This window comes from Battus philenor, unplaced genomic scaffold (assembly GCF_028537555.1).
Source record: "Battus philenor isolate CCGP_79_NKW_IND1 unplaced genomic scaffold, ilBatPhil1.0.hap1 SCAF_24, whole genome shotgun sequence".
In the NCBI taxonomy this organism is placed as follows: Eukaryota; Metazoa; Arthropoda; class Insecta; order Lepidoptera; family Papilionidae; genus Battus; species Battus philenor.
Window position 1 is genome coordinate 4,813,682 of NW_027181687.1, and position 27,411 is coordinate 4,841,092.

At 33.1% G+C, this 27,411-nt stretch overlaps 1 protein-coding gene across 1 annotated transcript; it reads left to right on the plus strand.

Annotated features, from left to right (window-relative positions):
• The first annotated feature begins 1,315 nt into the window (after positions 1 to 1,315).
• Positions 1,316 to 27,411, plus strand: LOC137924681 (cell adhesion molecule Dscam2-like). The gene is made up of 29 exons (XM_068768101.1): positions 1,316 to 1,366; positions 1,939 to 2,030; positions 2,604 to 2,755; positions 3,845 to 3,935; positions 4,004 to 4,424; positions 4,494 to 4,629; positions 4,766 to 4,885; positions 5,613 to 5,789; positions 5,886 to 6,030; positions 6,137 to 6,285; positions 6,362 to 6,527; positions 7,079 to 7,215; positions 7,949 to 8,101; positions 8,611 to 8,701; positions 8,770 to 8,852; positions 10,880 to 11,014; positions 12,528 to 12,680; positions 13,681 to 13,810; positions 14,662 to 14,846; positions 16,759 to 16,938; positions 17,496 to 17,693; positions 18,825 to 19,025; positions 19,705 to 19,865; positions 20,212 to 20,404; positions 24,547 to 24,664; positions 24,936 to 25,090; positions 25,398 to 25,511; positions 26,417 to 26,494; positions 27,383 to 27,411. Exons 1-29 carry the CDS (start codon positions 1,316 to 1,318, stop codon positions 27,409 to 27,411), a joined length of 4,194 nt encoding a protein of 1,397 aa, XP_068624202.1.

A 27,411-nucleotide genomic window follows, 5' to 3' on the forward strand; every position in this document is an offset into this window, starting at 1 on the left:
TAATTATTATTATTGTACTTTATTAATTCACTACTACTTCAAATATTTTTGTTAAACAAATTTTGATTGAACAAATGGTGTTATCCAGAAAAATAAGCTTTCAAAAAGCGAAGTTTTTCGAAATTGGTTATTGACAATCTCATCAATTAAATATCTTTAGTCGTAATAAAGTAATAAAAATTTATTACCGAAAAAAGAAAAAGAATTTTTTAAAATGTATTTATTGATTTATTTTGTTCAATGTAACTAAAAATTTGCATCACAAAAATATTGACATTTGTGATACAATTTTTTTTTCGGAAACGTTAAAAGTCTTAAGTTTCGCTGATCTAAATAGTTTTATAAATAAAAAAGTAAATAATGTCATAAATATAAAATCATTGTCAATTGAGTGACATTTTTATGGGTAACTTATTTATGTTTTTAACTAGTCTTTCCCCCATCTCCTTTTAAGGATAGGGATATACACCCCTCTTCTTTTTCAGCTTTCTTCTTTCATTCTTTACAATTTCTCTCTTTATTCCCTCTTTCATTCTTTTAATTTTCTATCATTCAGCAAATATTCAACATGCCCATGCCTTTGCCACACTTCCTGTTACACAGTTTTCTTTTGCCTAATTACGTGGCTCACCACTCTGTAACAAATCTGCAAGAAAGTGTGGCAGCTTTCCTTCTCTTCCAAAAGCATAGCGATGTTGCCGCAAGCAATGTTCCTGCCCATTTCCAGATCGCAAATTACTCTATGCCCTCCATATACGGGACAGCAAGTAAATGCGTGCAATACGGTCTGGTCCGTTGGGTCACAGATGCAGGACTCCCTTTGCGCTTAAACCTATACAGGTGCTCTGAGAATCCCCCGTGCCCCGTGAACATTTGGGCCAGACGTATGTCCAACTCCACTGTGCGAATTTATACATAATACTCTGCCGTATAATATCTTTGAATTATCATTGATATAAGGTATTGAAATAAATATCTGATTATTGTATTACAGATAATTGAGAAAGCGATTATAAATAGTCGTATGAAGGCGCACTTAGAATCCTCGTAGCTTTTAGTAAAAGGATACCCTTACAGAGAGACAAATTTTCTTCTGACATTCTTTTTACAAACACATTCATTATAGTGAATATTAATTTTTAGATATAAATAACAACGATGTTATAATCACATTTTAACTTAGATATTTGTAGGAGAAATTAATGCGCCAACTCCCTTATTTCATTATTTAGCTGTTTTGTACCAACTAAAGGTAGGATTTATTTTGACAGACTCTATCAGCTTAGGACGAGGACGGTACAAAAGAAGGCTTCAGATGGTGATTTCTCAACACTTTAGCGAAACGTCTGTTACCGTTGGTGTGGATGTAAGTTGGATTTCTTTTAGTAAATTAACTCATTATATACTGACGCAAAGCGATAATATAATTATAAAAATATCTGTGCTATAAACATTACATTATCATTAGAATCTGATAGATATAGTAGTCCTAATGGCTTTCAAATTATGTTTGTTGGAATTTTCGTATCACACATACAAACATATATATTTGTGGTGAAATTTATTTTCAAACTTCCAAATATTTAAATTTTTATACGCTAATGTTTGAGTTCATATTTTTGCCTTGCGTTTATATATTGTTAAACTGTATTGCTAAAAACTTTCCCACAAACGTAGATGTTGTGACTCACTTTAACGAGTGTTCTAATAATATTATATTTGTTCTTGATTCCTATTCTCATTTATCTGTAATAATTTTTACCACAAATAAATAATAAAATCATTTTAATTATTTCACGTGAATTCGAAATATAAAAACGTATATTTGTGTAAATTTATTTAGCGTTGTTTATTTGATTAGTTACGTGGTGTATACATTTACCTCAAAACAGGAATAGCACGTTAAATAAACTTAATTTAAATGTTTTGTTTTCGTAGGTTAGTTTACAATGTATTGTGAACGGACCGCATCCGGCAAGGTTTGTTTGGGAAAGAGACAATATAGTTATATCTTCTAATACTGATTCTAGGCAAGTATTTGTTATAAGTTAAATATGTTTAAAATAAATATTCAATTTTTACTTTGTGTTTTTGACAAAGAACTGCGTTTTTTTAAACGCCAAGCCTTCATACCAAATGAATAAATACTAATCACAAAACATCGCTTGTGCAACGGACGACTGGAGGCTGAAAGGTTGAGTAGCGATCACAAACCGGTAGACGTGATGTGGATAGGCCAGGCCCCCTATTAGATACATCGACGACATGAAGGTGGCGGGAAGTCGCTGATGTAAGCAGCGCAAAACCGGTCATGGTGACGATCTGAATAGGAGATCTTTTCCTTGCTTGATGATTCTCAGTACTATTCTTAAGACCTTTTTGTTTAACGAAAACATAAAAATAAAATTAATTTCATTATTATATTATTCTCCATAAACTATCCTTTATAATTATTCTAGTAAGTACATACATTTAGACGATGATCAGATACAATAGGTCTAGATTATCATAAGATATTGTGCAATCTACCATAAAACCTATATCAATCAATATACTGGTAATGGCACTAAGATTGTGATTATCATATTCTGATTTGATTTCAGATATACAATAGGTCAAACAATGTCACCCGAGGGAGGAGTTACAACTCAGCTAAATATATCACATATACGAGTTGATGACGGTGGTCTCTACGCGTGTGTAGCGCATCATGGAGATACAGTGGTAGCTCATGAAGATAGGGTTAACGTCTATGGTAGGCTTTATACTGCATATCATTTATTATTTAAAAAGTAATGCCATCATTTATAGTTATCAATGTTAAGTTAAACTCATAAAAACTCACATATCAGTATATTATAAATAATTTTGGAAGTACAAATATAAAAAAAACTTGCAAATGAATTGTTCCAACTATAGTGTTAAAGATATTTGTGAAACTAATTACAAAAAAACTTGGCTAAGTTAGCACTAATCTGTGTAACAACTCCTGAAGATGCCCCGTGGAGGGGTGAAACACGTGTTGAGTGAATTTACGGTGGCGGTTGTGTAGTTTGCATTGTCTGTCGCATGCGCATTTACGAGCGGGCTGGCGGGCGGTGCACTTTCATGCACGACAACCACTGCATGTGCGGAGGTGGCTAGATATTGGTCCTTTCTTATTTAGGATGGACTTCCGCAATGTAACGCCTGAATCCATTAAATATTTAAGATCAGATACTTGCTCGGGCGATAGCATACCTCCATCCGCTAATCGTCTAAATAGTTTTTAATGTATACAGCAACGTCAAACAGTTTTAGTTCATTAATATGTACGGCGTTTATCAATTCAAAATGAAAGTGATCTATTGTTATTAATAAATTTTTACGTTTTATTACTGAAGGCAGAAGTTTGAAATTGCATTAAGATATAACGTCACTGTTATGGAATATTTTTTTATGATTATTTTGAAATAAACGGTACCATATAAAGTACCGGGTGTAAGAGTATTAAAAAAGTCGCAAATTTAACAAAGGAGATTAGATTATGGAACAAAGAAAGTTTTTTAAAAGATATTCACGCTTAGACGATGACTGACACATTTTAATTTTGTGAATACTCTTAACATATTACAATTAATAATGTATATACATTAAAGCAAATATACACTAATGCTAATATACTTTACTAAATTTTATTACTACGCGTAATCCTAATACCAAATGTTGCATTTTTTTAATTATTTAAGGGATCCTCTGTCATAACTTAAAATAAATCAATGAATATTAAACCAGAGTTGATTTTTAAAAGCATAACTTGCTAATTTAACTAACAATACTTAAAAGTTTATTTTTGTTTCACTAGGTCCTCCCTATATTAGAACATTACCACCGTTTAAAGTTCAAAGTGGCCAAAGTGTAACACTCCGTTGCCCATACTATGGCTATCCTATAAGGTAAATTATAATACATACAATAACTTTGTAAAATACCTTAAATGTAATATTACTTACTTTTTATCTAGAGATATCTCTTGGGAGTATAAAGGTAAAGAAATTGAGAAGGACGGGTCACAATCTCATCGTTATAAAAGATTTATCAATGACACTGCGTATAGTATAGAAATATTCGGTCGCAAACCTAAATTAAGACAGAAAAGAGATGCAGCTAGCGTAACAAGAGATGGAGTACTGAGTATAGCTAAAGTTAGTAAAAGTGACAACGGAGCTTCTTACGCCTGCATAGTGAGAAGTCCTTCTGGAGAAATGGCGAAGAGATCTTTTGAACTGCTGGTGGTAGAAGCACCACAACTAGAAGAAATACTTCTAGCATCAGATCTACATGAAGGGCAAATAGTTCAAATACACTGTAACCTTAAAAGTGGTGACTCACCAGTATATTACTCTTGGTTAAAAGACGGGAAAAAGATACCAACACATTTGAAGGTATTCATAAAGGTCTTCATTTGTTTCTAAATATATACTGGCATTTTAACTAAATATTACAATTTTCAGATCGTGGAACGTAGCCTAGAAGTATTTAGTGTACTTATTATCAAAAACGTTTCATTGGAACATTGCGGAACTTACACCTGTGTTGCTGCTAATCATGTCGCAAAAGTAAACAAAACTGTTAATTTGTATATAAAAGGTAAAGTATTTTGTAGTGAACAGACCGAGTTCCTCATAAAGCTATTAAAACTTTCATTTCTTTTGTAAAGGTTATTATTGCAATTCATTATTGGTAATTAAGAGTAAATTTCTTAATGATTTGAGTAAATTTACAGTTGCTCCAAAATGGAGCGAAGAACCTCACAATACTTCATTACTACTGGGTAGAAGCGGTCATATATCCTGCAGTGCAAATGGTTATCCTCAACCTCAAACCCATTGGTTAAAAAAGGACGGTGAGTTTTAATTTTCAACTTTAACGAAAATATAATTTGTCTTGTTAAAAGCACCAAATATCGCGGTATACAAAATAGACATTGATAAGTGTTTTATTAGATATTTCCATAACCCGATTCACTAATTAAAAATTATTATAATAATAAATTGGAATATCCATGCGAACTTTGCTTACTGCAGTACTAGGAGTTTTTACCTTGTATAATAATAATAATAACAAATTTTATTTCAAAATCTAGTGAGTTTTATATATATATACATATATATATATATATATATATATATATATATATATTATGGATCACTACCTCGCTACTCACTACAGACCTCATTGACGTGTGTTGGATCGAAATGACTGTACTTGCGATTATTGGACAAAATAGAAATAGGAATGAGAAAATCTGTAGATAAACGAAAATGAAAGATGGCCCAATCGATTTGCAACTGGAATTAGATAGTGCATCGAACAAATTGCCGCTGGGGCGGTTCGGTAAGGCTCTATATTGGGCGCCACAGACCGACAATTGTAGCGTACGGACATCATTCGACGAGATGCACAGTTGACTTTGATGCTATGACGATACCATCGGGAGACATTGGATAAAGGCCGCGATGTGAATGTCCTACGACTGAAATAATAATGATGATTATGATAGACCCTTATGTAAGAAAATTGTAAAGTACTCAATTACTGTTTTCAATATTGCACATGTAATTTTGTTTAAGTGATATCCGACGCTTGGCGACCAGTGCTGGAAGTTGCGGGTGGTGGAGTTTTGAGTTTATCTAACGGATCTCTGATATTTGATGCGGTTGCTCTGTCGGACGCCGGTTTATATACGTGTCACGTCGAAAACGGAGTCGGCGAACCTTTGAGCAAAACTATTTGGATATCTGTGAATAGTAAGTAGTTTATTGAAAAGAAAAGTTAGTACTCTTTGAAAGGAGGATCATTAATCGACATTTTATTAAAAAAAACTCCAAAACTGTTTGTTACAGAACCAGTAACATTTGATATGGTGTCTAGAAATATGACCGCAAAACTTGGACAACATGTGACTATAGAATGTCAAGCTAGAGGTGATGATCCAATTAGAATAATGTGGACTCGTAATGGAAAACCTATTAATCCGTTAACTCAAAGGTGTTTATAATATATAATAAATGATTTACTTATTTATATAAGTCCAGATTTATTTGTCAAAATACTTTATGGTTAATAATAAACTCAAAATTTATCTGTCAACCAGGGTAAAGATATCTGAAACGAAAACGGATGAAGGTATGACTAACGTTCTAGAAATACTTCAAACCGAAACCACTGATGGCGCTATCTATCAATGCAGAGCAGGAAATCCATATGGTGCTGATGTATATAGTGTTTATTTAACTATATTAGGTATAAAATTATCACTGTTTTTGTATAACTTATTGTCAATTGTTAAAAATTATTTACAGTTGATATAATTTTTTAGAGCCACCAATACCACCATCTGACCTATCCGTAGATTCAATAAAAAGTCGTTCAGTGAAACTATCTTGGAGAGATATGGCTCGATCTTTAGCCCAATTTTATAATTTGCAAATTGCAACCAGCCAACGCCTATCATGGAGTAACGCTAAAACAATTAATGTTACTAGGTAATGCTTACTTTTACTAGTATTAAAAATATACTTTTTTATGTTTGTTTCTTCGCTGTGAGATCCAATCAGAATGAGGAGATGGCAGAAAAACCTAGGTCACCGACGTAGCTCGATGAATTGATCGTTGGAAGTGACAGAAGCACATCGCTCTTGTAACCGACGGTCGTTGGAGTTGGAAGGTTGTCGAGTAGTCACCACCAGCCGATAGATGCAGTATGGATCAGCTCACCGTTAGGGAGACCGAGGTCATGTGGTGGTGTACCCACAACGGGTTTACTGACTCGTGCTGTGTATGTCATATACGCATGGGAGAAAAAAATTATCGACGAAATTAAATGGTTACATAACTTATTTTATCTAATCACATTAAATCTGCCAATGTCACCTGGTGAAGCACTAATAACAAAGAAACAGACTTCTGACGATAATTCATGGACTTTTTCAAACTTTTGCGGACTATAAGCTAATACGATGATAATGAAGAACATTTATTTTGTAAGACATGATCTAAAAAGTCTTGTTACTTATGGATACTATCTCTTATCTAGGCTAGATGAGATACGTCACATGATAGAAATTGGAGATTTACTCCCAGCAACAAGTTATACAGCCAGAGTCGCTGGTGGTAACCAAGCTGATCTTAGCTCCTATTCCACACCTGTAAAGTTCACTACAACTGAAGAAGGTAATGATATGAGTGCAAATAATGTACTTGATAAAATTAATATTTATTTTTAATTACAGGTTAATGATTTTTTGGAAAGTTGTTTGCAACCTTACTAGCTATAAAACATTTAAACAGCTATTAGCGCTCGTCTTCCTAAATTAAAATAATTCAAACTTTAGCCATGACGTCACGGTGCGCTTGCACTGGGCGTCAGCTGATCCGCGTTAATTCCAAATATCTGCTCCGAACGTACGTTATATCAACGCGCTAGCCATCACTCTCGTTTACTTATTTATATAACTGCTATTCACCACCATTTTTATTTTAATAATGAGTTTAAGGCAATTACTTCGCGTATCTTTTCGCATCGTTCCATCGCCTGTTTCCATGTTTATAAAAAGACCTAACATTAGTAACCCTTGCTCAAAGAACCTGCAATCATACATGCAACTGATATTTATTAATACGTTAATTGTGTTTGTGTTTATGTGTATATGTTTGTAAAGTTTGTTTATGTGTATTTTAAGTGTTTAAACAGTTGCAATGCTACAATTTGCACATAATCACAGTGTCGTCATAATTTTTACTTAAGTAGCCAGGTTCAAAATTTTTCCTTACACTTATTTGTGGTAAGCGGTTAAATATTGCAGAGTATTTTCTGTTAAAATTTATCGTATTCTGTACTTAGATTAAATTATTATGCAAATTGTGCATAGTACGAGGTATTGATATTTAAAAAAAAATTATGCAGCTCCATCATCACCACCTCTTGGGGTACAAATAGAACAAACTGATGCACCAGGAGAACTTAGAGCGAAATGGCTGCCACCACCTGCCGATAAACACAACGGTTTAATACTAGGCTATAGATTGAGAACTGTACCACAACTGAATGGAGTTAAAGGTTAGATAATAAAATTTAGAAATGTATTATACTTTTTAAGATCAACTTTATTATTTGTTTTGTTTGTGAAATTGAAAACTGTAGATTTTTATTTGTCGATAAATACTGTAACAATATAAAAATTAACATAAATTACATTTCAATATGAAATTTCTCTATTATATGAACATTTAGTATATATTTTACGATAATTGAAGCAGTGTGAATGTTTATATTACTGTATATTACATGAATTGTATTTATATCTAACCTCTGTTCATACATAACATCAATTGCTCTCTTCGACAGTACGCTTGTATTCTCACGGTAAAAATATGACGATGATCGGCAATATTGATATTTTAATGTTAGTATTCAAGAATTTTTAGAAATTTTAAATTCAAATAGTTGATGTCGTACGTCCTATGTTTTACTGTACTATTAGTTTTAAAGCAAATTGAATACATAATACATAAGAAGGTAGGAAACGTACCTTACGAAAACTAATTCTATATATTTTCCACGAACAGAAAGTCAAGAAGTCAGTGACAAAATTGTTAAGACTTCATCGCTATATTCGAAACAAGAAACTATTATCACCGGTTTACTAAAAGGAGTAAGGTAAGAATATTCTATCATTTTAAAATAGCATACTTAAAATGATATTTTATTTGTAATATCTTTTCCAGGTATGCAGTTTCTATAGCGGCTTTTAATAGCGCTGGAGTGGGACCCTTTTCTATAACGATATTTCAAGATACTAGAGAAGGAGGTAATACCTGCATAGATTTATTATTCCTTAGTTCCTAAAATATGTTATTTTATTCATTAATAATATCATTATACATTAATATTACTTATACATACATTTATATATAATAGTGAGTAGTGATAGCACAGCGGTTGAAGACAGACTTGCGATCGCAAGTCGTAGGTTCAATTCCCGGTATACAATATATAATTCACGCTTCGTGCATTAATTTTATGGGATTACCGTTATTCATAAAGTTTCTAGGAAATCGGCAGTAGCGTCCTTTGTGTACCAACCCGTCTGCCAAGCTTGGCGATTGTGGTATATGCATCCATAAATATCCTTGGGGGAGCCCTATGCCTTGCAGTGGGCGTCTATGGGCTGAAGCGACGACGATATGTAAAAGCACTCCTGATATTACATGTCCTGGTCCACACTAGCTTAGCTACTTATATTACCTAGGTTATCTATCATTTACGGTCGTAACCACCAATGTTTATGTTGTGACCGTGTTGAATAATTTTTTATTATTACTTTCATTTAATATGTTTGTGCGAATTAAAATTCGAAGAATATGTATAAAAATTATTTCAAACATATTATTTAATCAAAAAAGACTACAGCCTTTATTTAAAGATTTATGCGATTATTTATTAATTTTATTTATTCTTTTTTAAATTATTACTGCTTATATTTTACTTTTTTCAATGAACTTCTTCGTATTTTGTATTCATTTATTTATTTTCGTTATAATACTTTATCTTTATTAATGTATCTACATCCGGTACACTGATTGCTTAAGTTAAACAAGTTTAAAAGTTTATGTAACTTCAAGCTACCAATTGTGACATGTAAATTTGCAAATGTAGCTCCCTTTGCTAGACTAAGTTCTCTCGTAAATTCTTATCACTTTCTCTAATGTTTCCAACCAAAATTATACTTCTGTTGTAAATTGTTACTTACTGTTATACGAGTATATATATATATATATATATATAACTGTGATTTAAAACTAAGTTTAGTAGGCTATTTTGGTAGGACTATAAAATTTGCCAAGCATGTGTCTAAAGTTGGAATATCATTTGGTTCAGCCCAAACCATTTTGAAAGATGTTCTGTGTCTTGACCGCTTCAATTCTCAATTGTCTCAAAAAATCGTCAAAAACTCGATTTATATCGTTTCGTATTCACCGTATTCGCCTGATTAGGTTCCGTGCGACTTTTGGCTTTTTGGCAAACTCAATTGAACAATGCGAGGTGAGGTCACTGTATTGTCACGGTTGAGGAGATAAAAACCGAATCCGAAAAAGTCTTAAAGGGTATATCGGAAAAAGACTACTCCGGCTGTTTCGAGGACTGGAAATAGCGTAGCCTTTTTACCAGCCCGGACAAGAAAGTCCGGAATAATGAATAGTGTATTACTTATTTTGTCCTATTTTTTATCTCATAAAGACTATATTACAATAAACTAGATTAAAATATTTGTATAATTGTACTGTAGGTTAGTTACACATTTCTATAACATTTTAATTATCTAATTTTGAGTCTTTTGCTGGGTGTTTTGATTTTTAATTTCAGCAGTTCACATATTTCAACAAGGTTTTTCATATATAATGAGATCCACAAAATAACCAGGGTTACATAAGTAGCTTGAAGAATTTGTTGACTGAAGTGGCAGGGGGCGGGGCAAATCGCTCATGCAACTGAAGGCCGTTATGAACATGAACTGAAGGGGATGAAAGGTTCTTGAGTGACGACTACCTTCGCTTAGTTACGGCTTGGGAAGGTTCCCCATTAGGTGGACCGACAGCTTAGTCAAGGTTGCTGAAAGTGTCTGGGTGCAGACAGCGCAAGACAGGAAGGCCTACCAGTTGATATAATGATGATGATGATGATAATAATAGATGTGATTTAATTAATATGGGCTGAACTTTGAGTGGTACACAATTCAATGATTTTCAAAAAGCACCCAATATTGATTCGTTTTATTCCGAACTTCTTTTTTTCTTCCTTTTTTATTTTAATTTTTCTGTCTCTCCTCGGCTTTAGCTCCAGAAGAAGGTCCTTCGTCAGTGGAATGTGGAGGTGTTACTTCAACTGCTCTCAGAGTGAGCTGGCAACCAATTCCGCCCCACAGACAAGCGGGTGCACTTATTGGTTACACTGTGCTTTACGCGGCTCAAGGTAAGGCATTATTGACGAAAATTAAAAGGGAATTAAACTAATAGATTTTTCAACAAGAAATTTGGTTTTAAAGCTAAAAGAAAACTGACTCTTTCGAAAACTGAAACCCTTTGAAAACGAGCAGTTTTTTTTTTTGTTTCATTACAAATAATTTTATTTTAAAAGTCAAAGTAATAGTGGACAAGTGTCCATCGTGATCACAAATACATTTGTCAAAACAATTATTAAAATATTTAATGGAATCAGGCGTTATTTCGCGGAAGTCCATCTTAAGTAAGAAAAGGACCAATATATAGCTACTTCCGCCATTCAGCAGAAGTCGTACAATAAAATCAGTGTAACATTATTTTACGTTTATTGCACGACTACTGCTGCATGACGGAAGTAGCAATATATTGGTCCTTTTCTTAATTATCAAAATATTTGAACACATTTTGCCAATTATGATTTGTAATATTTTTGTTATTTTTGGATTCGGTTATTGAATTTAAAACTGGAATCACATCAATTGGTTCTGTATGTATATACAAAGCCAATTGATGTGATTCCATCTATTCTTATGGTAAGTTGAAGTGATAATGAGTAGGCCACATAGTACGTAGAACAGATAACCGCTGGATATTTAACCAATTCGGTACGGTGATTGTCGGCCACAAAACCAAAACCCACAGCCGACTGACGACTTTAGTCGACGGTCATAATATGAACGCGCACGGTCGAGCATCTTTGCAATTACAGTTTATTATAATAACATCAGGTGAACGTAATGCGTCGTATCTGTATACGCTTGTAATGAAAAATAATCATCACAAATGTGTTAAAGATCAAGACAGGCTCTGTGTCGTGGCAGGTAGGAGCCGGCTGTGGGTATTCTCGTGTGCCCGTTGACTATAATCGACACTTGTAACGAAGTGGTTAAGGTTCAACAGTAAGACTATGGACCGGCAACCGCAGCATAAGATGTAGGACATTCACCTGTGCACAGTCCTGTTTTGAGACCTGTCTACGGTCTATTGTACAGACGACCTCGTTAAGTTCAGAAGACGCTTGAAGAACACTGCTTTCTGCTGGTCCTATTGGAAATCTATGGATGCTTATATTCACTAGTGGACATCATACGACTGAAATGACAATTTTTTATTAAAAAATCTTATGTAATTTTACATATGTCTACAAAAATAATACAAAGGTATTATATGTCATAATCAAGACTAACAGTTGAATTTCGTTATAAAGAAATACGAAAATTGGTATACAATAATTTCATTGTTTCAAGGCTTTGTAAAACCGCACGTCATAGATAGTCATATCTGATGTAAAACACTGTTTCTTTTGAAACACCGCGTACATCCAAAACGATACTTTGTCTCGCATTTGCGCACGGAGTATTCGATTTGATTATGAAAATGTATATAAGTTTTAACTAAAGCTGAGAACTGGCACCGACGTACTCTGAATCCTTTGAAATGCATTCTATAGTTGAAAATTTATGTAAACTAACAAAACTTTGTAGCACGACAATGGCAGAACGCCACGTCCCTCGTGACGGAGCTGCGTTTGCAAGGATTGCACAAATACACGAACTACACGGTCAAAGTCGCGGGCTTCTCAAACTACGGCACCGGACCGTTCTCTTTCCCCATTGTATGCGCAACTCTGCAAGACGGTAAGTTTTACCAAAGTTGTCTTTAATAAATTCTTTAGCACTTTTCTCTCTAATGTTATATGTAATTTTCTTCATGCATTTCAGTTATGTTCATCAAAAACTTAAAAGTATTTAAATTTCAATTTTGCGATCGCGTGTTGTAACAATTGTTTTCCGTTTCGAAAAAAAACTGTTTGTTGTTATTTAAAATATTGTAATTTACATTACCCGACATAACCTGTCAGCTAACATTATAAATGACTACTTCATATTTTGAATTTAGTCTAAATAGAATCATTTTTTTATTTTTTAAAAACAATGTATGACCTTTGGGGCCGAAAAAGCAATCAAGTTGCGACGATAAGCCGGTAGAAGCGGCCCGTATAGGCCCCCCTAAACTAGTTGGACCGACGACTTAGTCAAAGTCACAGAATGCAGGCTGTTTGCAGGCAGCGGAGGACCGATGGTCGTGGTAAACTTTGGATAAAGCCTATGCTTTGCAGTGGGCATCTATCGGATGACATGATTATGGTGATTATTAAAATATCAGCAGCATCACTCTTTACTTCGTATTCAATGATACTCTGGTCATAAAGTTAACTAATACATATACAAAATCCAACACACTAGGACTGTATATATACTTGGCTCTGCTCGCCCATAATACAGCGGTACTAAACCTAGTTAAAGTTCAGAAGTGGCGACTAATTACCAGCGCGCCCAGCGAAGAAAGTCGTCGGAAGACGGGATGTCAGCTGCTTCCAACCAGTTCTTACATTTTTTCACTGTTAATAAATAATAAACGTTGCATTTAGCACAGATTAAAAAAAAATACATAGATATGTCGAGACGACGAACTCAAATATTGAAGTTTGATTATTTGAATATAATTCATCTAAACTATTGTAACGTAAGTAACATAATGAGTAATCGTCAAATACTGTTTGTACATGTATGGTCAGATAGTCTTTAAGATCGCGTAAATATTTTAATTGTACTAAATTATTTATATTAATTTTAGTTCCCGAGGCCCCAGCTGAGATCAAATTATTATCTCAATCGTCTAACACCCTCTTGGTTAGCTGGAAGAAACCAAGACAACCGAATGGCAGATTACTACACTATACTGTTTATTGTAAACCCACTGCAAGGTACTTGCCCAATTATTTTATAAGTTTTTTTTTTTTTAATTAATATTGATATCAAGATGGAATACGAAAAATTTTACAAGAACAACCTACAAATTGACTATATTCTTGTTCTATTAAAATTAATATTTTCTTCAACGGATACCTTGATGAAAGACGTGACGTACGAGTATAGTTTATACCTGTTTTTTTATAATTAATTTATGTTTAGAAACTTAAAATTAGTCAATAAATTCTAATTAAACTAATTTTTAAAATTGATATTTTATTCATTGTCTATTTAAAATGGTTGCCGTTAGATTTACAAGATTTACATAACAAGGACATGCATCATAAATATAAAAAAGCAAAATTTAATATAATAACTTCAAGTGATATTAAAATATTAAAAGATAATAAAATGTTACAGTAGAACAGATATATAAATTTAAAACTAAACAGAATATTAAAAATATAAGCAAAGCATTACGTATGATTTTTATATCTAGTTAACTTACACATATAATAAGTTATTTGTGTAAGTTTTATGACAGTATTGACAGAGTTTAAAAATTATTAAAATTGTCGAACTGTTAGAATCTATTAAAGGTAAACAGTGGTAGTGGAGCGGTAGAGAACTAAGACTTATTATATTTGGTCGCAAGTACGATTTCCGAGTTACAATCGTATATATTATTCACAGTTTGAACATTAATTAAGATTGCCACTGCTCACAAATAAGTTTCCAAAGGATGGGCTGCTTCTATAATATCACATTGAGATCACAAACCCGTCTGCTTAACGTGGCGATTATGTTATATCCCCCATAGATGTCTATGTGCTAATACGACGACTAAGAATAATAAAATTTTTAGCAACGATGGTCCACAAATACTTCGAGTAGACGCCGAAGAAACTATTGACGTGTATGAAAAAACTCAAACTATGGAACTGAAAGCACTGTATGAAGGCCGACAGTATGATGTATGGGTCACCGCTAGCACTGCTGTCGGAGAAGGTCCTGAAAGTAAACATGTTACAAACACACCTTCACAAAGAGGTATGTATTAGTGCTATATTCTATCATTAAGAGCTATTAGGCAAAAACACCTATTATCGTGGTGAAATCAAAATCAATTACCTATGTGCGCGGGAGCATTGAAATGTTTGTTATAAAAATAAAGTTCCGCTGAACCGATAGCATGCTTCTACGATTCCACGCCACTTGAGATGTACCATGCCGTGCCATTTTTCAAATAACTTTTACTGTATTGCAATTTATGTGACATTTCATATGTTTATGTATATAAGAAAACGGACTAATATATAGTTACTTCCGCTATGTAGCAGTAGTTATGCAATAAAGTGCACCGCCCGCCAGCCCGCTGATAAATACGCATGCGGCAAACACAACTACCACCGTTAAATTACTCAACAAGTGTTTCACCCCTCCACGGGGCATCCTCAGGAGTAATGTAATATTACTACGTTACATTACTCCTGAGGATCTATTTATCAAGTAACTATATATTAGTCCTTTTCTTACTTAGGATGGACTTATGCAAAGTAACCCCTGAATCTATTAGGTGTTTATGTATATATTTTGTTAAGATTTTGATAACGTGCAACGTTACATCAGATACATTTTTATTCCGATTCACAAAAATAATCCTAAAAAGTCATATTGGAAGTGGAAGGAGGAATCCCACGTCCATCAGTGGGTCTCTAAATTTATAAGATAATTCTGTTTTCTTGATTATAAATTATAATTATGCAAAATTTCTCATAGACAACAAAGTTACAATAAGCGTTCCAGCAATTACTTTCGATCGCTTCAACGGCCCTCAGGGCACGTTCAATCGTTGGTCTACAATAATTACTTCGTCTCTGCCCATAAATCTCTCACCGGTCTATATTACAGGTACCCTTTATTGGAAAATGAAATGGTTTGATAAGGAAAATATAATCAATCTTTTGAATAGAAACATATTTTAGAAAAATGAGCTATGCGAGCTTTTTATAACTTAAAAACTAAAATTTTTTTGATAAATGTTTATACATAAATTGGAATTCTAACAGTAATTTTTCATACATATTGATTTACATATTATTTATGCGCTAAAATTTAAATTTTCATATAAAACAGACAGACATAGTTAACTAATCTTTCATGAGTATGTACGCATATATATATAATAAAGTTGTACAAGATATCTTAGATACTTTTTAATAGTTTTACGTCTAAAATTTAAAGTGCTTTATTAAAAAAAAATTATTATAGCATCAAAGAGTTTTAAGTTGATTGAAATGTATCGGACTTGGATCATAGAATTGTTTACATGGTTGATGAACCATGTATTCATTATAATGTATGAAAGATTGTTAATTTTTTTTTAAATAGAGCAACTGTTTAGTTTCTGGCTCTTCTCAGCAAATCAGTATTCTGAGCCAGTGGTAGTTTACTACTTATAATGTCAAAATAATTCTTGATTCAAAAGCTCATTTATATGCCCACTTGAATGAATATATTTGAATTTTGAAAAAGATTTAGACTACAGATAACTTTTTTATATTTAACAAGTTACATACATTGATATATCCACTATTCACTATACAATAAGGTTCGTTGTTAGTATTGTCTTTCTTATTCTAAATGGTACTATTTTAGTTTACGTGAACAATAAATATGAAAATACGAGTATCAATTAAAAATCAAAACAAATAACCTCCGTGTAATAAGTAAGTTATAGATATTACTAATTTTCAAAGCAAACAAAAATATTTCAAATTCTCATTAAAAATTACCGAATTTTAGCGAAATGTTTTTTATTACATAAATTTACTACGCCAGCCCCTTTTTTTTTCCTTCCGGCTTTTGTTTTCCGTCCGGGATTAATAACATTTTTTAATAAAATTGTAACGTAAAAAGTTTTCAATTTCCTTTGTTAAATAAAAATATAATCTATTACTAGTGGTAGCGGGAGTGGCATCATTGGATGGTGAAGTGACGGTGGCAGTACGTAACTCATTGTTGCTAGAATGTAGAAGTGTGGGTTCACCACCACCTAGAACTGTGTGGTATCACAACCAGAACATTATCACTCATCACCCGCGTTTCACGAGAAATAGAGACGACAGCTTATTGATCAAAAGTAAGTAATTTTTCACTTACTCTATTAGATTTACGCTATTAGACTCTATTAGATTTATAAAATATATTTCTACATTTTTTAACTTAATAAAACTTAATATGTATTTTATTTTTATTTATATTAATGGTATAAATAGATATAATGTTATATTTATGGAGCATTATATTTAGAAGTCATTTCCATATTTCGTCGTCTTTTCAAAGATATCTATAGGAAAATATCGTCTGCCAAGCGTGGCGATTATGGTAATCGCCACGCTTGGCAGACGGATTGCGATCGCAGTGTGGTATTATGGTACGCAGGGCACACAGCTGCCCAACCTCTGGAAACTTGTTTATGAGCAGCGGTAATCCCATATAATTAATGCACTAAGTGTGAATTATATAAGACTGTATTCGAAAAACGAACACGCGACCTACGATCGCAGCCCTAAATTCCCTACCGCTGAGCTACCACGGATCTATCTATAACCAATCACGTTGTATAGCTTTGCATTTGTCTAAATTAAAAACTAAAAAGTTTGTTCTACAAGTATTACAAATTATTTTTATTTTCAGGCATCGATCAGGCGTTGAGTGGAAATTTTACTTGTTTAGCTAAAAACCTTTACGGGTCCGATTCCGTAGTTTATACTGTTAGAGTATTACCCTTACCTGATCCTCCTACATTAAGAGCTACGCCGTATAAAGACTCAATCGTAGTGGAGTGGGATGAAATCAAAGTACCTGGAAACGATTCTTTTACGTATGGAATAAGTAAGTTATACATTTAAAATAGATAAATTTTTCTTATTATAACCTTTTTCTAATGTAAAGAGATTGAATTTTTTACACTATTACTGGATATTACCTTCCGTCAAGCTCAGTGTTAGACGTCCACCGATAAGATGGACAGTCGAAATTATTATGATAGACGGAAGACAGAGGATACAGACAGCGCGAACTATAGAGTAGGCTGATGTTCATGAGTAGACGACTGAATAATGATCATGATGATTTGTGATTAAGTGTTTGAATTGGGAATTATAGGCGCATCACTTCGTACTCTTACCAAATCGTCAATTGTGGTGAAAATGAAAAATATAAAGAAAATGTAAATCTATGAGGTAGGCATATGTCTAGTTGTCTGTGGACGTTCGATAGTTGAAATAATGATGAAGACAATGACTTTACCATTGAAAATAACTTCATGGAAAAACCGGGAACACCTACATTGCACACTTTGGGTCAATCACAATTCAAATCCCTTCAACCCGCTGTAAACTTTTTGATACTACTTTCATAATGCGCACAGTCAAGGTACGGAACAACCTACCGCCTTCGTTCTTTCCAGCTAACTGTAACTTGGAAGTTAAGAATGAATAAGTTTCTTCTAGGCGAGCATGTATAATCGTAGACTTCGTCATAACTTAACATCAGGCGAGACAGAGCTCGAAAGATTTGCCTATAGTCGATAAAAAAACATAAATGTTTACATAACACAATACACGTTTTATTGTTTAATTTATGATGATTTACACGGATCATATAATAGGTACACACACCATTATACTACACTGGACTATCCACAAGTACATATAACTCTTTCCACTGATCAGCCGGTGATGGTCTGCAAGGTGATGAAAGAAAATCACTTTTTCCTCCTCTGGGTGATTCTTGTCATATAACGAACTATTTCACACAACAGCACATCAATTTTACCTGCTAAAACATTTTTATTAACTACAAGTGTTTATTTTATCATTTTCTGTTTTAGTGTAGGTTTTGGTCTTTAGTTTCATCCTTTAGTAGTTATTTTACATGCGTAACTATTAGATGATTTGAAATTAATGTTTATCTTATGTTATTTACTTAAAAATTATAAATACGTGTTAAAAAAACTTGTAGGTTATAATTTAACTTGGCGCGAAGGTGACGGTCCTTGGCAAGAGGCTTGGCCGGTCGCAAGAGAAACACGTCTGCCGGGCATACAGCAACATGCTTTGGCTGGTTTAAAATGTGGAACGAAATATTCAATAAGAGTGACCGCAACTGATAGTGTTGGAACATCAGCACCTGCGCATGTTGACGTCACTACTTTGGGAGGAGGTATTCTTTTCTATTTACTCTTTTTTCTTTTTTTTTAATACATGGTCAACGTTAATATATAATTAAATATTAAAGTTGCTATATCTTTGATGGTATCTTTTCTTGTAATGTAAAACTTTAATGTAAGGGTAAGTGCTAATCACCTACTCGGGTATGTAAGCATCAGAACGGATAAGGCAAACGACAAGTCTGTTCTTAAATATCTCGTGTGCGTCTTGTCAATCAAATCCTCCCTAGTTTTACCGCTTACTTACCTCAGGCAGCGACGAGTACTTCCGCGTCCGCTTTAGTTGTAAATCAACATTAATATTTTGTGCCCATCTGTTCAAAACCTTTACATGTTTAGAAATCTAAATAGGCATTATAAATTTGATAAGGTTGATCATTACATCTTACAAAAACGGTGACGAATTCAATGTATGTTATTCTAAAAATAATTAAATAATTAAGTTAGTTTAAAATTATTATAGATTTTAACAAGTAAAGTTATGTTTTTAAAGTTCGTATGTTTTTTACTAGAATCAAAATGTCCAGCAGGTAATTAGATATTTTAATAAAAATGATCTAAAAAAAAACTTATGAACATTTATGACAGACAAAACGACAACTATCAAAGTCACTTTACATTTGTATACTTATTATCTTAACCATCCGTTACATTTTTTTTTATTCAATGTAGCACCTGTTTCACCACCAACTACTGACTGGCTTTGGAGTAACGCAACCCATATCTACATCCAGCTAAGCGGATGGGATGACGGTGGATGTGACGTCACAAAATGGGATGTAGAATATAGGTTGCTTGGATCCAACTTATGGCAAAAAGCGGAGAATAGAGCGGTAAATATATATAATGAAAACATTAATGACGGGCATTTTATGCCGCTTTTCTTTTTTATTGAAATTTGGAAGTCCGTAATTTTTTGTACTCCTTGCTTATCACTTTTTTGAATGAAGAATCAAAGTGAATTACTATTTTATCTTTTAAAACATAATGTCCTTGGAAATAAAACAACATTAAATAATTTTGGTTACAGGTTTTTTTTCAAACTCTTCTTTTTTTAATTAATTTACCTGTTCCTACAAAAAAGGTCTTAGTTATTGATTTTAATATCTGAGTATATATATATGTTCATATGAGTATGCGCAGCTATTGGTAAATTTCTAATTAAATATTATGTTCTAGCCTATGGAGTTAAATTTAGGTTGGGGTTTTATTGATGAACATTACCGAGCGCCTCCTCTGCGGTCTATACCAGCGTCTTACGCAGTTGGATCCCTCGCACCAGGCAGTTGGTATCAGCTAAAAGTTACAGCTGCCAACGATGCAGGAACTGCTTCCACAATATACACATACGCTACGAAAACAATAGATGGAGGTAAGTGTTTACGGCATTCAGTGTGAAGAACTTTGAGAGCTCTCTCGTTTATTTACTTCAAAACTACACAAAATTGTAACAAGGGGCGGAATCTCCTTAAGGCATTGTCTTCCGTATAAAAATAGGAAAGATAAAAAAGTTTCATGCGAAAAAAGTATTAGGTTTTAAAGTCTATAGTAATAAAGCCTATTCTGTTCAGTTGAGGCAATAAATTAAAGGCCTAACGGTTACATTGTAACGTAAAGTTTTCTGCAAAATCTGATATTTTTTTAAAATAATAAGTTTAAATATCATCCGAATTATTGAAAATAACTGAATATATATGGATGTGAAACGGATAGGTATTGAGGTTCCTCACCCCTGGGTCACGTTAGACCCACCGGTTTTTTTACATAGTGTATACTGAATATTTCCACTTAGGGACATGACAATATCTCTGGAACCATATGGCAGAACCATGAGACTTAATCTTTGGTAGAAATATATTTTTTGACAATTATATATATATATAAATATAGAATGATTTAAAGAATGGATTTTTCGAAATTCATATATTAATTAATAAATACATTACAAAATTAGTGTTTTCGAAGTATAGGTCTTTCTTATAGGTGTAAAATTCTGGCAAAATAGTAATATATATAAAATTATCACATCGTGGCGAAGATTGGGTGTAGTTTATGCCTCCGACCATGTCCTGCGCTGCTAAATCCACTGACTTTCTGCGATCTTGACTATGTAGTCGGTCCATTCGGTGAAGGGGCCGACCCACGCTTGTTAGTCCTAGTAGCCATCAGCTGCACGAGCGATATGCTCGACGCGTTAACTTGAGTTTAATATTTCGTATCTATACATTGTTTGAAATTTTTCGTAAATAAATTTAAGTAATGTCTAAGATTACGCGTGTCGTTATGTCAAAAAGGCATTAATAGAAAGATAAAAGAATGGAAACACTTTTAACATTGTTTATTCCCACTGAACTGAGCTACTTGGAATTTATACACAGCATAGGGCTTTATAATAATTTTCGGTTGAATATATTTTTAAGTTGAATAACTCTAAAATAATGTAACAAATGATCGTTGACATTTCATTAAAACTGTAAAAGCATAACAAACACGAATTTTGTTTATTAATATCTGTACAAAGCATAGCATTCTGTTCAAATAGCTTGAATAAATTTATTAAACGTTTTTATGTTTAAAAAATAGCTATGTGATTATAAATCGTCCGCATGTAACTTTGCCGCTTAAGAAAGCATCGTGTATCAAAAACATTTCAAATGTTACACGAAGACGCTTTTATTTCATTTTACTAAGTTAAAGTTTTTGCATGTTGAGGTAGGTTTTTATTTTGACTGCTACTATAATTAATTCATTTTTATATTATAAATATAAAAATGAATTAGAAAGCAAACCAGAAGCACATTTTATCGGTTTATTGATCATTAAAATGCTACAATAAACCGTTATAAAATTTAAATATCCTCCTACCTTTAATTATTTCAAGACAACATTGTCAATATAAAACAGTAATAAGTCAGCTTATACTTATATACTTATGTTTGGATATATACATTGATTAAAATTTACATACACCATATGTTACAAAACAAATTTAAAATCAAATCATTCAACTTTATAAGCCAATGTGTCAAAGCTTCTTTGCGGAATTTCCATACCAGTGACTTAGCGTTTTGTTTTGAATTCATGGTATATTCAGCAAATATTAATTATGAGAGAGTTTAATCCTTTTTGGTACAGTCAGATGACGATATAAAAGTTTTTTGTAGAAAAACTTATTATTTCTAGGTAACAAAACATAAAATATAACCACACGTAAACAAAGGATCCAAGAAGTCAAGTAACACAGTAAAGTTATATAATATTCAAAATTATTGCCAACATAGAAACGAGCGTAATTTTATACGAAGCCGCTAAATTTTAGTCAGCCATAAACAATTTTCACGCTATGACTCCTTCCCGCGATAAAGTTGTCGAAATTCTGACATCAAATGAATTCTGACAGACTTTATCATTGTTGATGGAGCAAAGTTGAGCGTTCTGCGCTCATCAAAACTTTTGTTATTACAATCTTTAAAAACTTCGTCGGCTTCTGACAGCGGCGCGGTTTTGGCGGCGGAGAAATTTGAGGCAATTGGCTTAATTTCTTTTAATAAGTTGTACCGTGTCGTGGCTTTAGATGAAACATTATTAAACATAAATGTAGTCATAAAACCATCAATATTATTTCTATATTGTTCTTCGTAAAACAAAGATAAATTATAGTGCGCGTATAGCGATCAATTTTAATTGACTACACCTATTTTTAAACGGTTTTATTTAGTTCGACCCGTACGGAATTTATTTGGGTCAAAATTAGAAATTGAAATTTAAGCACCTTCCCGTTATCAGATTAATCTGAAGTTTGGTACACTCATTTTATTTAGATGACAATACAATATAATAAAATCAATAACGTTATAAATCCAAGATGGCAGCCGATACAAAATGGCGGATTACATATTTTTCCTTAACCCCCTCAATATGGGTATCAAATGAAAGGGCTACACTAGTAAAACACGATGATTATGTCAAAAATTAAAATTCAAGATTGACGCCGTTCCAATATGGCGGACTAGGTACATATTTTTCCATAACCACCACAATATGGGTATCAAAAAACCGTTTAACTTAAAAGTTTTTTAAATGTATTTTTATCAAAGAACTCTACATCATGCGATACCAGAGGCTTTGCCTCATCTTCGAGAAAGACGATCAAAGAGTTTTACTTTTGGGCCTGAATATTAACACCTTGCACTGGTTAAATCATCAGTTGCTTTGGTCTTTTTCAACTTATATCGTTGCTATTTTATTTTTATTTTATGTAAAACGTCTACAATAATTAAAAAATACTTTAATAAAATTATAGTTTTTATGAAACAGTTTGTTCAAGCTTGGGTAGTGGCAATGACGAATGCTAAACGACGATGGCATAGAAATGTCATGTATATTTTATACGAATGAGTAATGTCACAGAGACAGCGTAAAGAGAAATAGATAATATCAAAACTCTTATTTTGTTTATTTCTTTCCCTCGCCGCTATTGATCCGTAGCAGAAAAATCGAATAAAGTAACGCTGTTAATTACCTATTCCAATTCCGCGCGCATTGTATTATAAAAGTTATGGATGTTTAGCTCTACGCAAGACACGAAATAAATGTTTATAATTTTGACAAAATGCGTTGAAAGAGTTCTATGAGGTTTTACATGGTAGAAGTTCGGAGTAACCTCTTCGATGCTCCATTATTTGAAAAGAACAAAACATCTATAAAAGAGCATTGAAGTTAAAACAAAAATGAATTGTTACAATGTAATTAAACGATAACTAAAAATCGTTATAAACTAAAATTATTTATTTATCTTTCTGTTCAAATCATCAATTACATTTTTATTACATAAATATATAATAGATTTGAACTGCAAAATCAGAATATTAAGTCGTAACTTGTGTTTATTATATCAAAAACTAAAATGTGAAATTTACTTGTGAATTATTCTAGTATAAATTTGTTAACAATAATTGCTGTAAAGCTAACAATGTAAACTTACCTTACGCTGCCAGCGTTTGTAGATCAAAGGCACTAGAGTTACCAAGATATTTATGTTTGAACATTGTTAGGATAACACGTACCCGTACCCTTCTAAAATATCTCGATAGGTAAACAAAGTGATGTACGTAAAGTTGATATTATTATTTATTATTAATAATAAAACCGAAAATAGTTTACTAGTGTCATAACCAAAGTCACCAAGAGAGTAATGAAGAGAGCATGTTTGAAATGACAGTGCGCTGAGCATATCGCTCGTGCAACCAACGGCGTTTTAGGTCGGAAGGTTCTAGACTTAAGACCACGAGCCGGTAGACGCGGCATGGGTAGGTGGACCCAGGTCATAGTTGTGGTCGCGGGAAGTCGACGAATGCCGGCAGCGCAGGATGGTACGATATACATGCACAAAAAGTTATTTTCAACGACTTTTAATTTAAAAATGGAAAATAATTAAATTAGTGCAAAAAAATAACAATGTATCAATGTTTAATGATAATTGTAAACCAATTCATAATTTTCTCCTTGTTACAGAAGAAATAGGTCCGCCTTCAGAATTGTTAGACCTTAATATGCTTGTGATCATCTGTAGCTCTATTCTTCTTGTTATATGTCTCCTGGCTTTCATTTGCATTTTGTTCCGTAAACACAGGTGGGTTTACCCAATCTTTATATTTTAAGAACACTGTATTATATGATTAGTTAATAAAGTGTTTGAAATTTAATAATTGTAGTCTGAAAAATGCAAGTTACGTTTTATTTGTGAAGTGTAACTTTCCTAAAGAACATTTCAAAGTTTCTTTGATGTCCGCCAAAGTAACCGAAACTGTTGTTTGAATCAATTGTATAAACTTTTGTATGGAACTAAAGAAGGAAACAAGAAAGACGTTGGAACTTTTCTATGCTTAATATTTTTATTTTAGACAAAGTTATTCCTCCCAATATCGCCACTCCATTGCGGATGAAGTAAAATCACGTAACGAAAGCATAGCCACACATACAGAACACAAAGAGCGGTACGCACATACACCGAGAATTTATACCTCGCCAATACATCCGAGGAAACCAACGAAGAATGGTAAGTAATACAAATTAGACTTTTTTAAGGCAAAAGCATGTCTTTTGTTTTGTAACTTTTGCCTTTTTTATTTAGTAATATTACCAAATTTGTACAAATTTGAACTGAAGATAGGTTTATTTATCAATATCCCTTTTTACAATTTGTGCAATGGCGGACTCAGTGCCTTATGCGCATTCTCTACCAATCAATCCAATTTTATCTACCATTTCATTTGTTGCATTGTCACTTATTGTATCTAGCTTCTTTTTAAACGTTGTTTGGATTACTGTAATTCGAGGACTTATAATAATATCATTTCTTGTAGAAATGTTCGAAATAAGCCCGTATGCAGAATTTGCATTAGGTTTCCGTACATTTGATCACGTAGAAAATCAAGACTTGCCAAGTCGGCTCCCAGGAAGGCCAAGGTTTGATACAGGTAACTTGATGTATTATTTATAATGTTATTAGTTAACAATACCTTTCATTAAAGCATTTATAAATACTAGATTACCTACAGATATTTTGTGAAATAGACATAGTGGACGGATCGTTCTAGGCGAAATGAATTAATTGCATGATTTGTGTCAAGATTCGTTTATCTTGACCAAAGATATATTTTGAAACAAATCTGCCAACATCATCCGGTGAAGCACTATTAGAAAAGAAACAGATTTGTGATAATACTTTATGGACTTTAGTAAATACTTTTTAAATAACAATGAAAAAATAAATTAAAAAGACACGCATAAAAATACCACCGTAGAATTTAACTTAAATACCATCTCGGAATATTGTTAAAGTGGGTAGGTCTCCATTTGTGGACCGACCACTTAATCAAGATCGCGAGAATTCGCTGAATACAGGCAGCGCAAAAACCATTCTTTGTGACTATAATAATTGATGTTTATCGTCTGATATAAATGAATAAGTAAAACATTACTACATAAGAATAGTTCGCTTCTATGTTTGAATATTAATAGATAGCATTCCATTAAATACTCAGGGACTTTTATATACAGCGCATACGAAAGCCGTATCATTCAAGAAGTTTATTGAACACTCGAATGGCAGACTTCGTCTACAAATATATTCGGTTTACGAGACCAATATAGTCTATGCTTATCACTAACTCTTCATTATAACAGCGTCAAAATCGCGTAGGTAAATGGGTAGATGGAAAAATTAGATGTTATTATTATATTCCTGAATTTAGATTAGTTAACAATAGTTCAAGAGTTCGTATTAAATATCCGTATAGGATTCTGTAGCTAAAACATATTAAATTAAAAAACGACTACATTTGGTTGTAGCCATGACGATATTAAAATAATTATTTTTCAGAAACCAGTTTCCAGAATCGCTCGGAGTCAGATGATAGTGACAGTACTTCAAAGGCGACAGTTACTGCCGCGCCAAGAAGTAAGTACTTTTTAGTACGGGCCAAATGTACGTAATAGATATTATAAATCATTATCCTTTTTTCACTGCTGAGGATCAAGGTTCCTTAAGTCTCAATCCACCAGATGCTTCCATTGCTTTATTTTTACTAGCAGTTCCAGATGCAGCTATACAAAGTCTGACTTTCGTTTAAACTTCATTTTTACGGTCTCTTTTCTTTAACTTTTTTGACCACTTTTAGGTGTACTTAGTTATAATATTCCCTACGAACAATGAGACCTTCGGTTTCTGATTTTAGTATCTGTTTCTGTTTTACAATATCCCTAAGTGGCTTAAGACGAAGGTCTACGACCAACCGTTTGTTACATGTTACTTTAAGCCATTGGTTCGTGGTACTTCAGACGTTATTCGTCAGCTCATAGTCGTTTGACACGCCATGGTGAGGGCTGAGCTTTCTGTGGGCTGTGCTTAGGATTTCTTCGCGAGATCAAATCAGTAACGAAGAGATCGGTAGACTAACTAAAGCAACTGATATAGCCCAGCAGATTGATAAGTTAAATTGCGTAAGCCACACCGGTGACTTGTATTCTTACGGTGCTGGAGTGTAAACCACATACTGGCAAACGCAGCGTAAGATTTTCATCCTTAAGGCGGAAAGACGACCTAGTTAAAGCTGTTGGCAAAGGCTGAATATAAGTCGCTTTCATCCAGTCTTTCTGGACAGCAATGGGAGAGGCCCATATTCAGAAGTGGAAGTACTACGGTTAAAATGATGATGACTATTGATGACATCACATACATTTTGAAAATTAGTATGGTCTTTTAAAGCCGGTGTGATCCGCGACAATCAAATAAACAGACAAGGAAATGTTGATTAATAGTAAAATAATGATTTAAAATTAATTACAGGACACTGCCGTACACCACATCATAGATAA

Coding starts and splice junctions, on each gene's coding strand:
- LOC137924681 (XM_068768101.1), top strand. CDS start 1,316: ATGGTGATTTCTCAACACTTTAGCGAAACGTCTGTTACCGTTGGTGTG. Junction 4,630..4,765: donor TGTTAATTTGTATATAAAAG/GTAAAGTATTTT, acceptor GTAAATTTACAG/TTGCTCCAAAATGGAGCGAA. Junction 16,939..17,495: donor CGACAGCTTATTGATCAAAA/GTAAGTAATTTT, acceptor TTTTATTTTCAG/GCATCGATCAGGCGTTGAGT.